Source organism: Cottoperca gobio, chromosome 8 (genome assembly GCF_900634415.1).
Source record: "Cottoperca gobio chromosome 8, fCotGob3.1, whole genome shotgun sequence".
NCBI lineage: Eukaryota > Metazoa > Chordata > Actinopteri > Perciformes > Bovichtidae > Cottoperca > Cottoperca gobio.
This window is the reverse complement of record NC_041362.1, coordinates 2,438,498-2,461,008: the sequence shown is the minus strand read 5'-3', so window position 1 is coordinate 2,461,008 and position 22,511 is coordinate 2,438,498. Positions and strand designations below refer to the sequence as shown.

At 43.1% G+C, this 22,511-nt stretch overlaps 1 protein-coding gene across 1 annotated transcript; it reads right to left on the bottom strand.

Moving 5' to 3' along the window:
* Positions 1-2,283: 2,283 nt before the first annotated feature.
* Positions 2,284-17,929, bottom strand: usp31 (ubiquitin specific peptidase 31). The gene is given in 17 exon segments (XM_029437764.1): positions 2,284-8,398; positions 8,400-8,656; positions 9,158-9,310; positions 10,069-10,227; positions 10,310-10,535; positions 11,054-11,173; positions 11,590-11,719; positions 12,639-12,716; positions 13,527-13,621; positions 13,808-13,919; positions 14,048-14,228; positions 14,310-14,457; positions 14,710-14,845; positions 15,785-15,877; positions 15,958-16,052; positions 16,421-16,555; positions 16,773-17,929. Coding segments are annotated over 17 exon segments (3,876 nt in total). The 5' UTR covers positions 17,298-17,929; the 3' UTR covers positions 2,284-7,165.
* Positions 17,930-22,511: the final 4,582 nt, after the last annotated feature.

The following is a 22,511-nucleotide window of genomic DNA, read 5'->3' as shown; positions in this document are numbered from 1 at the left end:
GACAGAGGGTGTAGGACAGAGGGTCTAAGGACAGAGGGTCTGAGGACAGAGGGTCTAAGGACAGAGGGTCTAAGGACAGAGGGTCTGAGGACAGAGGGGTCTAGGACAGAGGGTCTGAAGGACAGAGGGTGTAAGGACAGAGGGTCTGAAGGACAGAGGGTGTAAGGACAGAGGGTCTAAGGACAGAGGGTGTAAGGACAGAGGGTCTAAGGACAGAGGGTGTAAGGACAGAGGGTGTAAGGACAGAGGGTCTAAGGACAGAGGGTGTAAGGACAGAGGGTCTAAGGACAGAGGGTCTAAGGACAGAGGGTGTAAGGACAGAGGGTCTGAGGACAGAGGGTGTAAGGACAGAGGGTCTGAGGACAGAGGGTGTAAGGACAGAGGGTCTAAGGACAGAGGGTGTAAGGACAGAGGGTCTGAGGACAGAGGGTCTAAGGACAGAGGGTCTGAGGACAGAGGGTCTGAGGACAGAGGGTGTAAGGACAGAGGGTCTAAGGACAGAGGGTGTAAGGACAGAGGGTCTAAGGACAGAGGGTGTAAGGACAGAGGGTCTGAGGACAGAGGGTGTAAGGACAGAGGGTCTGAGGACAGAGGGTGTAAGGACAGAGGGTCTAAGGACAGAGGGTGTAAGGACAGAGGGTCTGAGGACAGAGGGTGTAAGGACAGAGGGTCTAAGGACAGAGGGTCTGAGGACAGAGGGTGTAAGGACAGAGGGTCTGAGGACAGAGGGTGTAAGGACAGAGGGTCTAGGACAGAGGGTCTAAGGACAGAGGGTCTAAGGACAGAGGGTCTGAGGACAGAGGGTGTAAGGACAGAGGGTCTGAGGACAGAGGGTGTAAGGACAGAGGGTCTAAGGACAGAGGGTGTAAGGACAGAGGGTCTGAGGACAGAGGGTGTAAGGACAGAGGGTCTGAGGACAGAGGGTCTGAGGACAGAGGGTCTGAGGACAGAGGGTGTAAGGACAGAGGGTCTAAGGACAGAGGGTGTAAGGACAGAGGGTGTAAGGACAGAGGGTCTGAGGACAGAGGGTCTAAGGACAGAGGGTCTGAGGACAGAGGGTGTAAGGACAGAGGGTCTAAGGACAGAGGGTGTAAGGACAGAGGGTCTGAGGACAGAGGGACAAATATTTTATTTGCATCTTTTTAAATCATATTATCGTTTTACTTGTCGGAGCAGAATGTGGTTCAGAAGGGAAGCAATACAATTAAAACATTAAAATCATTACTTTGCTTTTATGGCACAAATGTGTTTCTAGTTTCAGTAGTAAACTTAACTTAAACTTAAGTAATTCAACTTAAATAACTTTGCACATATGAATGTAAATGAACTACCAGCAAACTATGGCAACATGTAATCAAACTACTATTTTAATTACATGTAGTAGTAGTAATGACTTACTTAATAAGGGAAGGATGTGAGGGCTTCTTCCAGCAAGTAGTAAAACATTAAGTGCACTGGTCACTTATATTTTTGTCATTTTAATGCATAATGATCAATCAATCAAAGAATTATCAGTTGGTGAATCATAGTGGCTTAAAGCTCGTTATTAAAAAATGAAAATGGAAAACATTCCAGTGCACATGATAGGTTTTCATTATACTAAGAAATATAGTTTTTAAATTAAAAATAATAAAAGAGTTACACGTCTACTGTCTGGTTTTATTTCCTGCCTAATCTAAATTGCTTATTAAAAATAAAACCAAATCGAACATTCACTTTAAAACTGAATAAGTGAAATGTTTCTGTCTTGGCAGCTTCAGGTGTTGAAGCACAACACCACGTGAACCTCTCTGAGCAGCACTCTCTGGATTCTGCGGCCAGGAGAAGCTTGAAATAATAATCCTGCCCAGAAACGTTAGAGGCGCTCACGTACCGCAAAGCCTCGAGGTCTCGGATAATACAGAGCGTCTGCAGCAGCGAGACAATGAGCCGTGGATTTGTTAGCTCATACTCGGGATGACGAGATAAAAGGGGGGAGCGTTGAACATTAAAAATAAAAACACCTTGGAAACGACTTGTGACAGCTGCGAGAGAAAGGCTTTGGTGTTGCAGGTGTGAGAAGTTACACTCATCACTGCCTGCAGGTGATCACAGGCTGCTCTGACATTCATCTGTCTGACGAGAGGAAATAGAAACACACAAAACTTTAAACTTTAAAGTGACTTTAAATGCTGCATCAGTGAGTCTCTATAAACCAATGCAAGTGTGTGGAGGCACACTGAGGGACCATTTGTTAGAGAAGAGCGCCCTCTAGTGTCGGATACAAGCACACAGACGCCATCACAACTTTTAACATTTTTAATCAGGTTTTTTAATTTTGTACTTGCAACAAAGTATATACACATTCGTCCTTTTGGAGAAATAAAACAAACATTAAAAGTGCTTACATGATAACAAAAGATAAATAAATTAACATAGAAGACTTTGAATGTCAAAACACTTTGCACAACTCTTAAAAAAAAATAGAAAACTTAAGAAGCGAATGCTGGAACAGATGGAACAACGAGGAACACAGTCAAACAATAAGTACTTTACAAAAACCTTTTATGAATGAAACATTGAAAAGTAAAAGACAGACGTGCGCTGCCTTCAGCACTAGTGTTAGCTTAAAAAACATTACAATGACACTCATGACATTCATTCTTTACACAGCTCCTTGGTTTCAACCAAAGAATACAAACTATTAGAATTCATTTTGCTTAAGGCTTCTGAAACGGTTTCAGTATCATTACGTTTGTTTACATGTGGAAACATTTACCCCAGAACTCACAATGTTACTTATTGGGAGTCCTTTAGCGTTGAAGGACAACACGCAGCTGTATTGCTGTAATACGACAGTATTTACAGAATCTGAAGTCTGTGGCTCAAATGTAGGATTTTGGTATTTCAGTGGTTATTGCAACTTTGATTCAGTGGTAGAATTACACAAACGTGTTGCAGATAAAGTCGTTTATTAACGCTTTCACCTCGAAATACTGGGACGTTTTGCAACTCTGTTAACAACGAAAATTAAACAACAATAACTTTCTATCTCTAACCCTAGTTAACGTCCGTTTTATGCATTTTAACGAGCGATACCAACTTCAGAAAAGAAACAGTGGTGCTGCTTTAAAGCACGTTTGTTTGCTGATAAACTTTCTATTACAAAAATAATAAAAAGTAATGATTGCAATGATTGACGTGGCATTAATACTACAAAAAGTATTAACTTAAGATGTTTCATCACATACTGCAATATAAAACTACAAATGTACTATCTTTATTGCATTTAGCTATATATACATATATATCTATATATACATATATATCTATAGATATATATCTATATATAGATATATATATTTATTTGAGTTGCATTTCTATTAGACTGGCTACATCTTTGATGCAGCGGAGAACAAACTGTATCAATGGAAGGCTTTTTCACAATACACACAAACATGAGGCCGTTTAATAACCACAGAGAGATCATCACGTCCGTAGTGTTGTCTGCTGGTGCACAACAGTAAATATTCAAACTAAATAAAAAGGTTGGGACGAGCACCCAGTGAGCACAGATCAGCAGAATTACAAAATAAAGTAGAAATATATAAACATTAAACGGTAGAATGCTTAAAGAAATTATGGCATTAAATACATATTTTTTACTTTGAATCTTTTTGAACTGTACAGATTAAATGTTCTGTAAAATTTACAATTTCTAAATATTGGAATGGTGTGCAAATTAAGCAATGGAAAATACCAGCCATGCTCCGCTTCCTACTTTACACGGACTCTTGCATAGTTAATGAAATACATGCGTTAGCGTTTTCATGCAATACTGCATTCCTTAATCCTTCTCAGTTCTGTACATCGACAACTCTTTAAAAAACTGCAGTGAAGGAAATCTATTCTGTAAAGATGTCCATTCATTTTCTAACATTTTACATTGATTGTTGACATTAATTGGATAATTATTATTACCAGACAAGTACTGTACTCAATATGAGAAATATATATATTTTTTATTATTATTATAATATATATATATTTATTTATTAATTATTATTTATATTTATATATAAATATTTAAAGAAAAATATATATTTATTTATTAAAAAAAAGATATATAAAAAAAAAAAGTGTATATATATAATATTTTATCTCCTTTATTTTATATATATTATATTTTTTCTCGTATGGAGTACAGTACCTCTCTGGTCTTCAATGGCTCTTTGAGCTGTCAAGAGTCAGCCATGTTGCACTTTTTGGTAAATCAAACTCTTTCTTAGTCGAATTGATTAATGAGGTGATTCTTGGATTATTGCTCTCCCATTAGGCGTTAAAAAACTACATTTTTTATGATTGGAAGCGAAGTTTGTCACTAAATGACAGCAGGGTCCTGTGACGCTACACAGGACTCGGGATGAAAACAAAAGGGAAACACACTGCAGCTTTCAGATTTAACTTCTGTACATAAAAACTAATTCTGTTATAAAATGTTTTGTCGGACCCCTATTTAAGTATCATAAGCAATATACAGTAAGAGCGACTCCATCTCCTCGTCTCCAAATGAAAACAGTCCTAATGCAGTTTACAGTAAGTGTGACGCATGACCCAGCTCTAACATGCACAACTTAATCACAGACTTTAAAAACAGGCAAACAAGACGGTGAAAGCCAGAATGACATTAAAGTGTCCTGCTTTGATCCAAAGTGCCACGCACAGGTTCCTGATAGATCACTATGTTAGGTAGAAAAGAGCAGCTACAGGAAACCCACCACATTCAAACAGCGGTGTGTTATTTCTCCGGCCCGGGACAGTTTGAACACTTCATTATATATAATAATGGTGGGACATTTAAAAAGGCTCCCAAACACATGTTTTATTTGCCATGTGTTTCTATGGCCATGTTAGTATTCTCAGCAGATTAAACTTAAATAAAGATGGGCTATAATTGTGGTTAAACTGTCATTTTATAGCATTTGTATCTGTGAATCTTTCCGTTAGATAGAGTTGGTAGCACTTGCGATCCAACTTTTGCAGAAGTCAAGGTGACGCAACTGTATCGTCTAACAGCTGCAAGTAACAACGCCACAGATCGACGGCCAGGCGCCTTTAAGGCCATTTAAATAACACACCTGCGTGTTTACAGCGAGCGGCGTTTCCTCTGAAACCATCTGAGAACCGATGTAAACCTGGAAGATGCTACAGAGAAACAGCAGAGAGAAATATGCAGATCTACAAGTCAAAGAAAGTATAAACTTACTAACGGTTGGATTTTAAATGGCATAACCACGTTCATTAAAAACATACACTATGCTGGTATGTAAATGTGTGAATATTGCATGTGGGACAATTCTACAATAATGTGGATTGTTCAACATCCTGCTTCTGCAAAGAGAGTATGCCATGCAGCGTCCGAGCGTCCAGAGCAAGTTTTAACAATGTAAATGCTTCGATTGATCAAATGGCTCATTATCAGTATTCTGGCTCAGCCCGACGTTCTCCGATGAGGTTCCCCGGGTCGTGAGAAGTGCTGCCAACAGGCCACTGAAGAAGTCACAGTTCTGAACATCAGCGTGTAAGAAAGGGGTCTGTTCCAGCACCAGGTGTTACAGTGAGATGAATGAACCCCTTTTACCATTTCAAGTCTGGGGACTCGACTTGGAATCATGACAACATATTAAAAAACATGTGATAATTACACGTGTGTGTGTGTGTGTGTGTGTGTGTGTGTGTGTGTGTGACTGTTCCGAGTAAAAGAAAACTACTTCTTCTATACAAAGTGCGAACATTACAGCGTTCCTACTCAGAGATGCATACAGTAGGAGACTACTATGTTGACAAAGGCAATTATTTGTTACCATTGTATTGAAAAGGCGCTTGAGATCATTTTTTATCTTGCTCATGGAAAGGGAAGAAATGAGTTTTATACTTTGTCAATATCTGTACATTTATATACTTTGATTTTAAAGGGTTTCATTCCAAAAGCACACCCTTAACTTCAGCACGCTTGATAAAATACACTTCTATCGGAAGAAGCACGAGTAAAAAATAAAGTTTTAAAATATTGGTTGTACCGATTCCAACCCTCTCAAATCACCTCAGTGTTTCTATATTCGTCTTCTAATGTTCATAAACAGGGAGTGTGAGATCGTCTCAGCTACGTGTTAATCTCCGACACGTGACGCGTGGTCACATGTCGTCTGCTGAGGCCTTATCTTCAACGCGTGAGGCGGAGAACGTGTTTGAGAAGCAGATTGCAGGTTTTACTCATCAATGGTCAATTTGATCGGCTTAAAACAATCAATGAGAACTACTGCGAAGGCTTAGCCCCTATTATTTCGGAATGAAACTCTTTTGTGTGTGTGTGTGTGTGTGTGCGTGTGTGTGTGTGTGTGTGTGAGCCTCGACTCAGTATTTGTCCAGAGAATATTTCTGATGTCACGCTTCTGTTGTCAGATGCTCAGAGAGCAGCAGTGAGGTTTAAGCATCACCAGCCACCTTATCTCCATCTTAATCTAAAGAACGCTCTTCTACGAGACACATGGCGCGACGTCGGCGTCTACGCGGTGAAAATGCTTCTTCCTCCGTTCATTTCTCTTAATGCACAAGCTGCTGCTTTTTAAATCTGGTTTGCGTCAGCGGGATATTTGGCGAGCGGGCTACACTTAATGTTTGCAGCGTCTCGAACAGATAACAGGACCCCTCTTGTCTGAAGGAAAGATAATTGGATTTCAAGATTCCAACAGGGAATTCTGTCAGCTGTCATATAAGCCTCAAGGAGACACAATCACACTGGTTGTGCTGCACAGCTGAAAGCACGTGGCGTGCTCATGCACCTTCCACGCCAGAACGTGTCGAGCGATTGTCTCACTTGCGTCGAACACTAAACCTAATGCTGAAAAAGCAGTAATTGATAAACACACAGCTTTACAAAGTAGAGCTGGTGACGCGCCAAGCAGCTGTTTGGCACCCGAATATCTAGAGGACGTACAGAGCGGCTACAAATACTCAGACGCTGGCTGCCAATACTCCAACCTCAAAGCCAGCGTTAATGATCCGATGCCAGCGAGCAAAAGCGTAACATCAAAGATGTGTCTCTTTACAAATACACGTGGTGCTCGCTGAAACTTAGGCACAAAGAAAATAGCTGCATTATGTGGGTTCAACGTGACGACGTGTGTCATTGAGGCCTCTTTGTTGCACGTGCAGGAGATTGCATGCTTGACGACAGCTTTCGGGAAGATGTCATCCTTTCAAGAGGCTTCTTCCCGTTAGAAGGAGACTTGAGACTTACTTCAGAAGTGGAAGACTTGGACTTGCCAACATTTAATAGAGTGCGACTGAGAGAGCTGGGGGGCTTGGAAGACTCCTTTGTCTCTGACTTTGACTCACCTCCGTGATTCTCTGCAGACGTCTGTGAAGATGCAGCGTCTCCCGTCTTCCCAGCATCACCACCGATGTCCTTGGCTTGTCCGTTCTGCTTGCACGTCCTCTCTGAGGCCTTTTTAGCAAGCAGGGTGCTTTTCCCTAAATCAGCCGACCGGCGGCTTTCCCGTTGTCGGAGGGCGCTCTTGAAGAAAGACAAGCCTTTCTCCTCAGACTTGCTGCTGCGCTGCAGGTCTCTGGTGGATATGCTGGGTGAGCGCAGGCTGGTGACAGAAGAGCTGCTGCTGGAGCTCCTCACAGATCTCCTCTCGGGCCGGTAGCTTTCCCCGCTCTTAGACAGCGAGGAGCGGGCCACCAAGCTGCCTCGCAGAGTGTCCACCAGGGGACTAGTGTGCATAGAATCTCTGCTGAAGCTCCTTTCTACCAGACGTTTCCGGCTACTCGCGTTTTTCTCGGTGGCAGTGGAGCTCTTCTTTGCAGTTGGCGAGGGAGAAGCGGAGGACTGAGGTGTGGAGCGCACGAACGGCTTACGCTGTGGCGTTGCATCTAGAGGTTGAGTGGCCTCCTTCGTTTTGGAGGGAGTTCCACAGGGCGTAGCGGTGTTTTTCTTGGTACTTACACCCTTCTCTTTAGTATTGCTCGCCTTTTTGCCTTTCACAGGAGTGTTGGAGGACGTCTCAGCAGCGGAGGTCTTATGGGTTGAGCACAAACGCTTCTTGGAGGTTTTCTCTTGCTCCACTTTGCTGGAGTTCTTTGCGGATCCTGTGCTTTCTGCCTTTGAGGCAAATCCCCCGATACTGCTCTTACGCTTCTGTTCTTTGGAGGGAGTAGCTTGAGCGGGAAGAATGTTTTGGTCGATAGCTGTAATCTGGTTGTTGTTTTCAGTTGTCTCGTGTTTGGCGCTCTTCTTTTCCACTGGCGTGGGAGCCCTGCAGTACATCATGTCGAGGAACCTTTTGTTGTTGTCCTGGTCACTGAAGTTGCTCTCCATCATGGACAGGGGAGTCCTGCTGCCAAAGTAGCGTTCAGTGTCTGCTGTAGCTGCCAAAACAGGACGTTGAGACTTTGTCATCACAGGCCTCTCCGATCCTCTCGAGCGGAGGAGAACATCGAGAGTCGAGAGAGAAGCGTGAGGGCGAGTTGGATCTCATGTGCAGCTTTGCGGAGAGAGACCAGGAAGGCTTTATCCCGCCGTCGCTGAAGGCTAAAGGGCTGGCGACGGACGACCTGGAGGACACGCTCTGACGCTGAATGCTTCTCACAAAAGGGCGGACAGAGAATCCTCCTGAAAACAAAGAAACTGTAGTTAAATATCAGTTTGCTTGGCTTTGCTGAGTCTGTATTCTGGAGAACAGAACCAACATTTATATTAAACCACAAACAGCAGCACAAGCAAACATCTGTCTCAACTTGATATTTGAGGTTTTCCTGCTCGTCCCGCTCAGATGTCACTTTCTGTAACATTCTCCCACATTACAAATGTGGGATTTGTAAGTTCAGGTGGGAGACTTCCTGACTATAAAGAGCTGCGACTGCATCTTTTGCTTCCAACAGAAATATTGTCAGTGGAAGGAATATTTCACTTTGTTTGTGTTGCTCATTTTAAAAAGATGGAATACAATGAAAGCAAATGTGTCTGTTGGAAGTTGTTTCTATAAACGGATGGAGAGCGTTTTGCTTCTATAAAAGATCCAAATCTAACTCTGAACTTTGTGCTTCTGCAGCACAAAGAATTACCTGTAAAATCACACACACGTTAAAACAACAGATATAAACATCGTCTCACCGTCATCTTCATTTCGTTCTACTGGAAACTCCACGGACTCAGCCAGTGATGCCAGAGAGGTGCGTCTGGAGGAGGCTCCCGAGGCCAGGCTGGCAGGTCTACTGCCAGGTAACCTGTTGATCCAGTGGTCACACAGGGATGAGCTGGTGGAACCTGCACAGAGGACGATAACAAATGTGCAGAGGCAGGGTGAGGCATATTGTTTAGGTGTTCCTCCTTAAATATTATAACAAGTGTGACACTTATGATAAGTGCGTGCATGTTACAATCAGAATAGCTAAAACTGACAGTTTCGATGACCAAAATAAATTGACAGCACACGCAAACTTTTTTAAAACTTTTTTTTCCATCGACGATTTTAATTTAATTGAATATTAAATAACTTTAACATTTTCTAAAAAACCCGCCAAATTACCGAACCTTCTTATTGTTAGTGTTGTTCCTGCACCGCTTATTCTGGACCTGGAGTGTTACAAAGTGAGAGCTTTAAGTGGCTGTACCGTGTGCCGCAGCTGCCGCCGTGTTCACGCCGAGGTCACCGCCTGCGTGCACGACGAGGTCACCGCCTGCGTGCACGACGAGGTCAACGTCTGCGTGCACGACGAGGTTCAACGTCTGCGTGCACGACGAAGTTACCATCTGTGCACAACCAGGTTACCGTCTCTGTGCACCACGAGGTTACCGTCTGTGCCGCTGTGTGCACGACTAGGTTACTGTATGCGTGCACCACGAGGTTACCGCCTGTGTCACTGTGTGCACGACGAGGTTACTGTCTGTGCCGCCGTGTGCACGACGAGGTTACCACACGTGTGCACCACGAGGTTCCCGCCTGTGCCGCTGTGTGCTCCACGTAAAGCCGTCACATCTCTACTAAACACAGCAGATTTTGGAGCGATGACATAAATACTGACCTGCCACAGAGCTGTTTGCCGACCAGGAGGGAATAACGGTCCTCCGCTGGTAGAACAGGATGTAGGCCGTCTGCTGACACACGTCGTCGTCAGCCACTGGTGTAACCTCACTGTCATCAAAGCAGTACCATTGACCGTCAATGGAGTTCTTGCAGTACGCTGCGAGTGCAAAGAGACGAGTGGGTCAAAACGGATGATGAACACAGAACGTCACAGGCTCATCACCTGCTGATGGCGTTACCTGTGTAGTGGCCTCCATGCATGTTCCCGTGGTGGTTGCACACAGCGTACAGGTCGTACAGGTAGTCGTCGGGGTTTCTCCCCAGGCCGTACGGGCGTCTCCATGGCGACCAATGGGAAGGTAAACTCCAGCTGCTCTGGCTTCTCTTCACCACATGAGGCGCCATGTCCATGCCCATCAGCGGGAACCTCACCATGTTCTGCATCTTCACCCTCCGGTCCCCCTCCTGGAACACATCCGCAGTCAAGGAACGACTCTCTTCAGACACAAACTATGAAGTCATGAGGAGTACGTACGCTGCAGCTACCAACGTGAGGAGGCGTGCTTCAGAGAATCACATTAATCTCTTAGAAACACGTGAGGCTGAGTATCGTTTAAAATGATACATATCGGAGTTTCAGAACCAACATAAAAACGATTTTTCTAAACCTTACAGTACTTTGAGAAATATAGAAATTACACAAATCTAAATGTTTTCTGAACACAAACATCTGAGTAAGAACCTTTCCCAAATATGTTTGTTTAAAACGACATATTTATACATTTAAAATCAGGAAATATCTGATCATAGAATAAGTAAACAAGAATACAAAGTGGAGTTTGATGGAATCAGATTTCCAACATTAAATGAAGAAAAGCAACAACTTGATGCAAATGAAAACAAAAGTGATTCTTGCTCTTGATGCTCAGAAAGTAGATCTCGTTCCACATCTCCGAGAGCAGTTTGTAGTGGAGCTGAAATACCTGTCTGAACCTCTTGAGATGCAGGATGAGCACATCTGGCAGCGTCCACAGGCTGAGCTTAATGCGGCCCTGCTGCAGCTGCTTGCAGTGGGGACAGCGCCAGGCATCGTCTGGGGCCAGCTGAAACACACACACACACACGGCAGCAGCAGTCAAGGACAAGCTCCAACCACAGTGCTTATAAAATAGGCCTCACACGGGATAAAGCTCAGAGTTTTTCCCTCTATTTTCTTTCAGAGCAATCGCAGGCAACTGAAACCACAAAGTATAAGTAGGCCTGTGCTCAGTTTATTCCAAACGTAGCATTAGGAGTCAAATACACAGTAGAACCACAGAGGGAACGGCTTTTTGAACTTCAGCAGAGGAATGATAAACCGGTGGGGAGGAGACAAATGTGAGGCTACACTGACATGAGCCAGGGCAAAGCTAAGATTTATTTTCCAATGTCAAACTACTGACTGTGCAGTAATCAACCGTGTGTGTGTGAGAGAGTGTGTGTGAGAGCGTCCTGGCTACGTGTGCAGTCGAAATGTTACCTCCTCCTCCTTGGTGTAGAGCTGAAAGCACTGAGCGAGGGTGCAGGCCTGCGGCTGATGATGTTGCTCCCTGTGCAGATACACACTCTCAGCATCAGGAATGTACTCCTCCTCAGTGTGTCCAAACAGACTGCGGGAACACGGAGCACAGGTCATTCACTCAACTGCAAAGTCACGCGAGGAGGATCACAACGGATCAGATCAAACTGCAGTTAGGTAGTAAAACATGTCAAGTCAGTTTACGTCCTTTAACACTTCACAGTAACACGTGTCCTCAGATATAATAATAATATCCGGCATAACACACTTCTGATCATACTCCTACACCGTTTGTTCTTTAAAGAATTGGATGTTACCCGGAGGAGCAGCAGCAGCATTGAGTGTGTGTGTGTGTGTGTGTGTGTGTGTGTGTGAGAGTGAGAGTGAGAGTGAGAGTGAGAGTGAGAGTGAGAGTGAGAGTGAGTGAGTGAGTGAGAGAGTGTGTGTGTAATTAGCGCAAGTGAGGACACTAGTGCAGGCACAACTTCAGACTTCGCTGTTTACTTGCCACAACCTTGTTTAAAACCACAACCGTTTCAAATCAACCACATTTGTAAGTGGATTAAAGTTTATTTTTCAGAAGTGATGAACAGCAGAGGCCCAGAGCGGTGAAGCCCTGTGTTGTTCATGTGGAGGAGTTGCTTAAACTTGACAGTTCCTGCAGAAGTCCTGCAGAAATCCTGCAGAATGCAACGGCTTTATGCTCCTTGCAGTTTATCGCCTCAGCTTAACCTGAAGGTGCAGCGATGTGTGGACAGGCTTTGTTTCGTTTACCTTGTCGTGTCACAATCTGAGAGGATTCAACGACCCGATCGATACCGACATGGCCGACACAGACCTCTGCAGGGTGTAGCCACGCGTCTTCGTGTTCTTTTTATTATTCAACATTCTCAATGGTGCTTTCTACAGAATCCCTTACAGACAAACCAGCTTCTTAAAATCAAATATATTGTTCCGAGTGACGAGCAAACAAATGTCAACACCCTGTCAAATATTCTTGTTTCACTCACTAGTCCTTGGTCTCCTTGTCCCACTCGACCACAATCTTCACATGTGGGGGCCCGCCTTGCCCACAGGACTTGTAGGCTCTGAAGTGGAAACGAATAGTTGTGTCAGTGTAGGATCGTGTGAAACGTGAGTTCATCCAATATGGTACATGAAATCACTTATTCTCAAAAGAGCAAGTTCAAAGTTTAAATATATTTCTGTGGTTAAAACTTACAGTATATTTAAAGAGGTCATGATCGATCGCACCAACGCCAAAATCTACTTTGATTCCCCGTTGATGCACTTTGCACTTCTATTGAGCAGCGAAGTTGTGACTTGTTTTATTGTTGCACTTATGTTTGTAATAAAACAAACTGCTGAGCTGGCATTTTACCAACCAGTGAAGATCGTGTCAGGTCATGTTCCCACAGCAGGTCTGAAGAGAATCTTACTCGTCTTCACCTTCGTACACACTGCACGTGTGTACAGTGTGTGTGTTTGGAAGAGCTAAAGATGCATTCAAGTACAATTCAAAAAGTAAAATAGTATTTCTTAGGGTTGCAACCAACGATTTTTTTCATTATTTATGTCATTTTATTTCTAGATTAATTGTTTGGTCTATAAAATGTCAGAAAAGGTGAAGTTTTTTTAAACCTAAAGATATTCTGTGTAATGTTTAAAGCAGGAAATCTCCAAATTTGAGGCGCTGAAAACAACATTTTCTGCCATCTTTGCATTAATAATGACTTCAGTGACTCGATGGATGAGCAGCTTTAGTATTATATGTATATTTGCAACATGATCATTGTGTCAGTAGACTTAAAGACAGGTGCATACGTGTAATTGCATCAGTCAAACACTCCTCTCTAATGTAGCAGCACACAGATGTTGTGTTTAACAGCAGCACTGACCTTTCCACAGTTGGGTGACACAGCGGTCGCTCATCTTGAGGAAGGAGGTAGGTGATACCAACAACGCCGACCACCCGAAGGCTGAAAGGTCCGACCTACACAGAGAGACCAATACGTCCGTCTTATCAACGAGGTATGATCAGAAAACTACAGGGATCGATTGGCTCATTGATCATTTCACTGTTCACGCTCCTTTTGGAGGCTTTTAACAGACTTACTGTGTGCAGCATCAACGTATTCACTGTACACCACGAAGACAAACTGCCTGTTCCTCTTCCTACCTGAATGAAGACCCCTGGCCTCAACAGATGACGCATTTTCTCCAGGATCTCCTTCTGTAGAGTGTCCCAGGTCACAGTGCGCTCCATGTACAGGACAAAAGGCAGTCCGAACCTGAAACAGAACAATATGCGAAGCTTTGTAACACACACTGGATATTATCAAGGACTGCACAATGTATTGTTTTCTTACTATCGTCACAAAGGCCTGTGACATCAGAGAACAGAGCATTGTGAGTGTACCTCTTTCCCTGGTGGCCGGTACACGCCCTGTTGCACACCAGAAGGATCATCTTTTCCGGCCCCAGGTTTTTATTGGGTGAAGCCGTTAAAGGGGTCACGGCTCCTTGCATGAACGAGGAAGTCCTGCTCATTTCTGTCCCATACTTCAAGTTGTTATGATTCAGGTTTGCCAGAAGACTTCCTGTAAAAACACACAAACACGTCTCAATAGAGTCCGTCCGTTCACTCCAATGTGAAATGACGAGCAGCGAGTTTGATGTACCTCTCTTTGTGCGTATGTTTTCCAGTTTGAACGTCTCCGGCGTCTCAAAGGCAAATATGGAATCACTCTCTTGAATGAGTTCAAGATCGTCGTCGTCGTCACAAAATGAACGATGAAAGCCGTCGTAGTACATTTCAGTCAGAACAAACTGGAAGAAAAGAAAAGAGCAGTGTCATTAATGTTTACAGTCATCACAATAACACTTATTATTCTGCCACAGTTAATCAACGTTAGCGCTCGGTCGTTGCAGCCCTGAGGACAAATGTGTTTAAAGTGTGTTAATGACAGACTACTGTTCAGAGGGAGACCTGGCTTAAGGACTCGTGAGCGAACACTGTGTGACTGTAACTTATAGTGTCACTGCGTCAGACCCTGAGCTGATGTGAGACCGGAATAGCACCTGGTCCATCGGGATCTTGGTCTCCCGTGACACGGCATCTCTGAGGCGGTAGACGGTGCTGTTGAGGGGAACAGCAACTCCGATCCTCATGCAGTGCGAGTACTTCCCCTGGTACACCACCGTCACGTACAGGGGCCTGGCAAACACAGGGGACGCAAATTACAATTGGAACCAGTCTCTTAGCGTTAGTTTATTTCCCCCTGAAATGAAAACACTGTTGTTTTGGTTTGAAAGTGTAAATGCCTTCCACACCTGTTTGCTGCTGCACCCTCAAACCCCCCCTCGCCCCCCCCACAGTCCTAACACACCAGGTTACATTCCTTCTTCTGGAACAACACAGACTGATACAGTGGATAACTGTACCCTCATAAACCAGTAAGTCATGAGCATGTAAAAACCTGTGAGCGGATCACGCCTCGTGTAACTCGCCGTGTGTGTAACTCGCCGTGTGTGTAACTCGCCGTGTGTGTGCAACTCCGTGTGTGTGTAACTCTGTGTGTGTGTGTAACTCCGTGTGTGTGTAACTCCGTGTGTGTGTGTAACTCGCCATGTGTGTAACTCGTCGTGTGTGTAACTCGCCGTGTGTGTAACTCACTGTGTGTGTGTGTAACTCGCCGTGTGTGTAACTCGCCGTGTGTGTAACTCGCCGTGTGTGTAACTCCGTGTGTGTGCAACTCCGTGTGTGTGTAACTCACCGTGTGTGTAACTCACCGTGTGTGTAACTCCGTGTGTGTAACGCCGTGTGTGTAACTCGCCGCGTGTGTAACTCGCCGCGTGTGTAACTCCGCGTGTGTAACTCACCGTGTGTGTGTAACTCGCCGTGTGTGTAACTCACCGTGTGTGTAACTCGCCGTGTGTGTAACTCCGTGTGTGTAACGCCGTGTGTGTAACTCCGTGTGTGTAACGCCGTGTGTGTAACTCGCCGCGTGTGTAACTCACCGTGTGTGTAACTCGCCGTGTGTGTAACTCGCCGTGTGTGTAACTCGCCGTGTGTGTAACTCGCCGTGTGTAACTCACCGTGTGTGTGTAACTCACCGTGTGTGTGTGTAACTCACCGTGTGTGTGTGTAACTCACCGTGTGTGTGGCAGTGGGATCGGTAAGGAGATGCAGAGGAAGGGATCAAACGTATTGCTCTGCTTTTGGCAATGTGGGCAAGTAAGAGAAGACCTGCAGGGAGAGATTATAATCCCTTAATATAGGAGAGAGGTAATGTGGCCAGACTGTAAAAACATGGACGTGAAGCCTACCTGTACTGAGCCTGAAACAGTTCTTGTACAAACGAGCCAGCAGAGAGGGGAGGAGAGGGCCCCTCTAAGCTTTGATCGTCTTCTTCAATAGGTGGCTGAACAAAAACAAACAGGTATTACTACTCAGTCATAAATAATACCGGTCGATCGGGGTTCATAAGCTATTGTGAAAGCTCTTTGTGTATTCAGTTGTTATCAAGTAGCTCCAGGGAATGACGAGGAAACAAGAGCAGGCAAGCTTAGCAGGACTCGTCTGCAACATACACTGAGTGACCAGAATATCATGCGATGTAACAACATAGCCCTGCAAAGAAAAAATAGGAATAACTATTTCCAGCTTCCCAGAAACCAAGGACTGTATGGCTTGGAGTAATACGGGGTAACGTGCCACATGCAATCACTGTTGTTCAATTAAAACACCAAACTATGCCCGTAAAAACCCCCACAAGTCCTCTAAACATACCTTTATAGCAGGCCTGATGTTGGGGTTAACGGTGTTGAGGTCCTCGTGTACTCTGTCCAGCAGCCACAGCAGGAACTCCTGAGCATCGTGCTGAGCGTTCCCTTTAAACTGGGTGGCATTTTTCGACACAGCATTCTGCAACAACAACAACAACATGATCCAAAGGTTACAAAGTCGTGTGCAAGGTCAAAACCTCAACCGTGTTAGTGAACTTAAACATGTTGGTTATGAAGATTGCAGATCCTAAATATAATGTATGTAGAGTTGGGGTTACAGTACTGCCATTTCCCACATGCATTGGCAAAGTATTTTTTGTCCCAGTGCATGAGTAGGATTACAGAAATGTATTTACCTTAAAATCCCTGCTATGCTGCGGGGTATACTCAAACGTCCACAAAGCCCGCATGAGTCCTGACAGCTGCTCTGTAACTTCTCCTTTGTCCAGAGGACCCTTCTTCTGCAGAAGTATGCCATTTGTCTTTGGTGTGTCCTCATCCAGCTCATCGCCTTTGTAGTGCTCCAAAACGAGGTACTCAGCAAAGAGTTCAGTGTTACTGAGACACTGCAGGATCGCATTCATGAAGCAGGTATTCCCGTGGTTTTTCAGACCCGACACTCCAGGAACTCTCTCTCCAGACAACAAACCCGCGAGGTCCCCATCATCCATGGGCACATCTTTACTTCCAGCTTTAAAAGTGGAAAACCCTCCATCATCTTTCTCATCTTCTGACTGCACTTCAGATCCATAGTGAGATAACGCCGTCAGAGTCCGCAGGAATCTGCTCATGAAACTGCCAACAGAGCGCACAGAGCCTCGTCTGAACAGCTTCTTGCTGAAGCTCGACTTCTTGTCCTTAGTTGCGGCTTTGCACGACATGATTTCTCTTTCACAGGAGCTTCAACTCAGACAGATGTGCTGGCGAAACCGAGAGCCATCTCACTGGCTGCTTTCTGCTGCTCCATCTCAAAACGTGCAGACAGCAGTAGCTGCAGGCAGCGTTAGGTGTGTTAGCTGACCTTAGCTTGTAATATCATTTTAATCGATGTCTTCTTCTAAATCATGCAGCTTAGATTTAAAACATGTACTTGTCCAATAACGTTAGCATATCGTGCACTACAACCTGCCAAAAATACTGGCTAAGGCCAATTACTTAATAAGTTAAGAAGCGTAACGTAAACATTGCTACGGTGTGTTGTTGATGCCTGCAGCGTGCTCCAGAGTTACCGTGTTGTTGCAGTTAACTGGCCCGCAGCAATGAATCAACATCGGTTACGCTGAGAGCGAGCAGTGTTAGCCAATTAGCTAAAGCTAGCGCTAGCTACAATAACAACAAGAGCAGCAGAAACAGCAACAGTCCTCTTCGGCCGAGATGTTCAGGTCCAACACAAACTGATAGTCCGCCATGGTTTGCAGGTACTGGCATTTGAAGTAGAGAGTGAGTCCGAAATGTGGTTAACTTCACATTTGTCACATATTTGGAGGCACATTCGGGCTAAGCTACCAAAACCAACAGCAGAATCGTTTTACCTCTTCTTCTTCTTCTTCTTCTTGTTTTTGTTGGCAGCCGGTGAGCTGGTTTGCCGCCGCATTACCGCCACCTACTGGACTGGAGTAGGAACAGCAGCCTGCCAGATATTCAAAATATTAACTTTTTATTTTTTTAAATAAAATGTATATTCAGCTATTTTAATTGGCAACAATTAAATTGTACATACTGATAAAAAACAAATGTTCTCTTTTTAAAGGGAGACACTAGGTTAATACAGTAAACATTTTAACTAATAGATATCACAATAAAACAGTTGATTATTTAATTTTCTGTATTACAAGTTTTCTAAAAGTTGCAGGTTTGAATGACCAAATTAGACATTATTCTATGTGGTAATTTTCGTACATTTTCAGAACAGAAATCTGAACATTGGATGAATTCTTGATTCATTTGCTTTTAGGAATAAATATAAACTTTTTAGGACATTTGTTTTTGCTTTTAATAGGAAGACTGTACATGCATAGATAATACTTTACCTTTAATAGAAGGTCTACCTTTAGTCACAGAATCAGCTGTGAGTCAGCTTTTTGTTTTTTTCTTTGCAGCTGAATGAGTGAAACCGTTGAGGATAAGCATCACTTTGTGTAGATGTTCCTTCTAATTAGCTCATGTTCGGCATGAGGTGACTGCAGGAGGAATTTAAGAAAGATCTGAGGTTAAATCAAGGATTTCACGTGTCAAAACAAATACAAATCAATAAGAAGAGAGAAATGTAACATATAAGTCATTTATTCCACTGCTTTGTCAGTTCATTCCTCTGCCTGAGGGGGGCACAATGAGTCTAAATATTGAGCACCTCGATGCAGAAGGTGTGTGTGGAGTGTTTTACAGTCATGCTAGTGAAACAAGATAGTTACAACAGTGCTGACCTAATGGCATTGTATGTAGGATTAAATAAATGTGAGAGTGTGGGGGCGGGAACAGTGGCTAATAAGTATTTTAATCAAAATGAATCATTAACAGACAGAATAATACTTTTTCTTTTAATTCCCACAAACATCTTAAGGATTTAATGTTCCCAAATGTACATAGATGTTACGTTTATGCACTTCTCAAGGTACATTTTGCCATTAGCACTGTAATGCTCTCACATTATGTGCAGTGATTAAGTTACAACAAAGCTGGTTTGAATTCAACAATAGAAAACAAGTGATGATACAAAAAGGAAGAGTACAATTCAGATGTGCATGTTCATAAACATCTGGCAAATAGATATTAGACAATAGATCTTTAACTTCCTCTGCTGCTGTTGTGTAAATGTTAGTTCAATCATTCGTGCGATAACTGAATTGAAGAGTGTGTTAGCAGAAACTGAACTGTTATTACGCTCGTCATGTCCATTTTCTGGCGATTATAAGATTAGAGTTTTGAGTGACAACTGTGTTGTGCTGATGAGCTGTTTGTCTTCCCTGACGGAGAGATACTGTAAACACTAACGCTGATTGGCACATCCCTTTATTGTGTGGAGATGAACCTCTGTCTCTCAGGGATCGAAGAAGAAAATTGGATTGTCGATGGAAATTGGATCGATGCGTGACAGTGATCTGTGCGGACGTGTTTGTGCTGCAGCTTGTTGAAATATTAGTGATAGTGTGAGCCAAGCGCTGAGGCTGCAGGATGCACACACTGTTTACCACCACTGAACAAGTGGCCTCCATTGAGTGGCATTTTTGTGCCACATTTTTTAGTAGCGTTATTATCTAACCAAACTACATTTCTCCCTCGGGTAGCTTAAGGGGAGCAACTTCTTCCAGTGTGAACTAATTGGTAGCTTGCAAAGCTATGATTTCAAAGTAGCTTCCCACTCTGCTCGTCACTGGGTGGCTGTACATGCATCTCAAACCCTCTGTCTGTTCTGCTACTTTGGAAGATTTTTAGAAACAGCTTTGGCACGCTCATCACCGGGAAGTGGGTCAAATCTGAGCTGGAGCAGTGGAAAAATGCTGCTGCCTGCATTGTGCAATTTGCAAGCTTGGGGCTGAGCTGATTCGAAAGGCGGGATCATCACCATGTATCTGTAATAAGAGCGGGAAATGCTGGTGAATATTGGGAAGCATTCTGTGTGCACACACTTCCACTTGTCAGGCAATATGGTGGAGACAAAATAACGATCTACACGCCGCTCTTCTCAACACGGCGTGACGTCAAACATCTCATTTGTGGAGAAGAAAAGCAAAGAAGAAAGACTTTCATCTCCACAAGTCACAGCATTAATGAACAGCGTCTGAATGACCTTTGAACCCTTGTGTGGGATTCGATGGTAAGAAAGTGCGGCGACTTGAAGTTGACTTTTATAGGATTAGAGTGCATGAAAGAAAAAAATATTTCAAAATGAAGGAAAAACACAAAAGATAAACAAACATTTATTGTAATTGTATCACAGCTGACTTTAATCCCACTGATTATGTGACTGCCTTTGTCTTTGGCTGAAACTAAATCCTTCACTAATGTTATTCGCCGTCAACACTCGCAGTGGTGGCCAGCTGGGGAAGTTCTCTCATGATGTGTCCATGGAAACAAGGCAAAGGGTCACATGTGTCTTATCGCTCAACATGGGGAAAAGCCTTCTGTTCAATTTTGCCAGGATATTAAAATGATGTCAAAACATATCAAAATCAAAAGTCTGGATTTTGTTTTTTTCTCATCGGGGATTTCGAGACGGTCTCTGATGTAATTCTCCAGACTCCAGAATGTGTTGGTGAGAAACACACAAGTCCAGCTCTTAACATCGACAAGTCATGACCCATCGTAGGATCAAGTGTTCTCAGTGACTTTGATCTAAAAAGCGATGGATGTAGGATTAATTTTTAACCATAACTGCAGCTGCTATCTCCGCGTGTGTGTGTGTGTGTGTGTGTGTGTGTGTGTGTGTGTGTGTGTGTGTGTGTGTGTGTGTTGACGCTGATGATGGGCTCCATTCCTGAATCCTTGGCTGTGAGATACCTGACTGCAGCTTCTCTTCTAACGTCTGTGTGTGAAATGATGTCTTTGCTTAGGGAGAAGCGTCTCCTCTATAAACATATAATTAATATTCCTGTGTCTATTTAAAGCATTTTGTGCACGTGCCCTTCAATGCATGTCTCCTAATGTGCAAATAGAGGAGTGCCTGACGTGTCCTATGATACGAGTGCTGTTTATCATTATTAGGACTATTTAATATTAATATAAATATTAGCGTAAGACAACAAACATATTGAGTCAATTCAACACAAGAAATATGTTTCTTTCGCGTTATTTAGATAGTAACTAGGAAGTTATGACGAGGATTTGAAAAGTAAAATGTTTGGTGTTGACATGGTTCATGGTGGACATATACATTGAAACAGTGATGTAAACCCACATCGCAATGTCAGCTGTGTCGTGTCTAATGTTTAATGTGTTCAAAATAAAAGACATATTAAGCACAGTAAAACAAACACTAAAGGCCCAATGTTTCTTACTTTCAGTATTAACTGAATATTTCATCAGCCAGCACTAAATGCATCATTAACATATTGACACTGTGTGAAAAATAGCTTATTCTTTTTAATAATACTAATAGTCACTGAGGCCTAATGTGCATTATGTAAAGCCTGTGATAACATCTTTGTCTCCTGAGTAGCAGATTAGCATATTTAGAGCCGATCAAAGTGTTGGGCCGATTTTAAAGCACAGAATGAGATAATTAGGCAGAACAAAGTAAAACTACATGAATCTCAGTCTGAGTGACAGCTCCTCCGTCGCTGAGGGGTTTTTCTCGGCGACATCCCTCAGCAACAGTCAAGTGATGCCTTCAAGTGCACCTCGTAAACGTTTATATTTCTTTGATTCAGGCGCATTTGCTTGGAAGTAAGAATGAACCCTGACATAGAGAGAGAACAACCTTTTCTGTTATTTAGATCATATAACAATGAAGTGAATTAAAATGCAGCTTAATAAAAATCAAAAACATCTCAAACTTGTTTTAAAATATAGAAGATGTCTATATTTTTAATTGATGTAAACAAGTCTACTAAACTAGTAGTAGTAAACTACTCTAAATAAAGCAAAGATTCATCTTCTCTTGGTCATGTCGTCTAATAATTATTGTTCAGCTTAGCACAAAATGTAATAATAGACATGAGAACATTTATTTTTATTTTTTTATAAATGTAGAAAAAAATCTCTAAACCAAATCACATTTATTTTGTATTTATTTTAACTTTTGTTACATTTAATTGCATTTAATTGTACGTTTTAATACATTTACATGTGGCTATGCAGCCTAATCAAGTGTAAAAACAGCAACAAGAAGGCCACAAACTTCACAATGATTTTTAAAATATGGCTTTAACATTGGTTGGCCTCCCAGCTCCACCCCTTCACCTCAGAACTAAAGGTTCTCTTTATAAAAAAATCACATTTCCCTCTGTTGCATTTTAGCCCCGACCATTTTCTTGTGTCGTGCGAACAACTCGTAATTGCGATATTTCCCACAGTAATCGAGGGCAGTGAAGTCTCGCTGCACTTCCTATGACCATATTTGGGTGAGCATCGGTGGAGCGTGAGCTTAGGAAGCATTT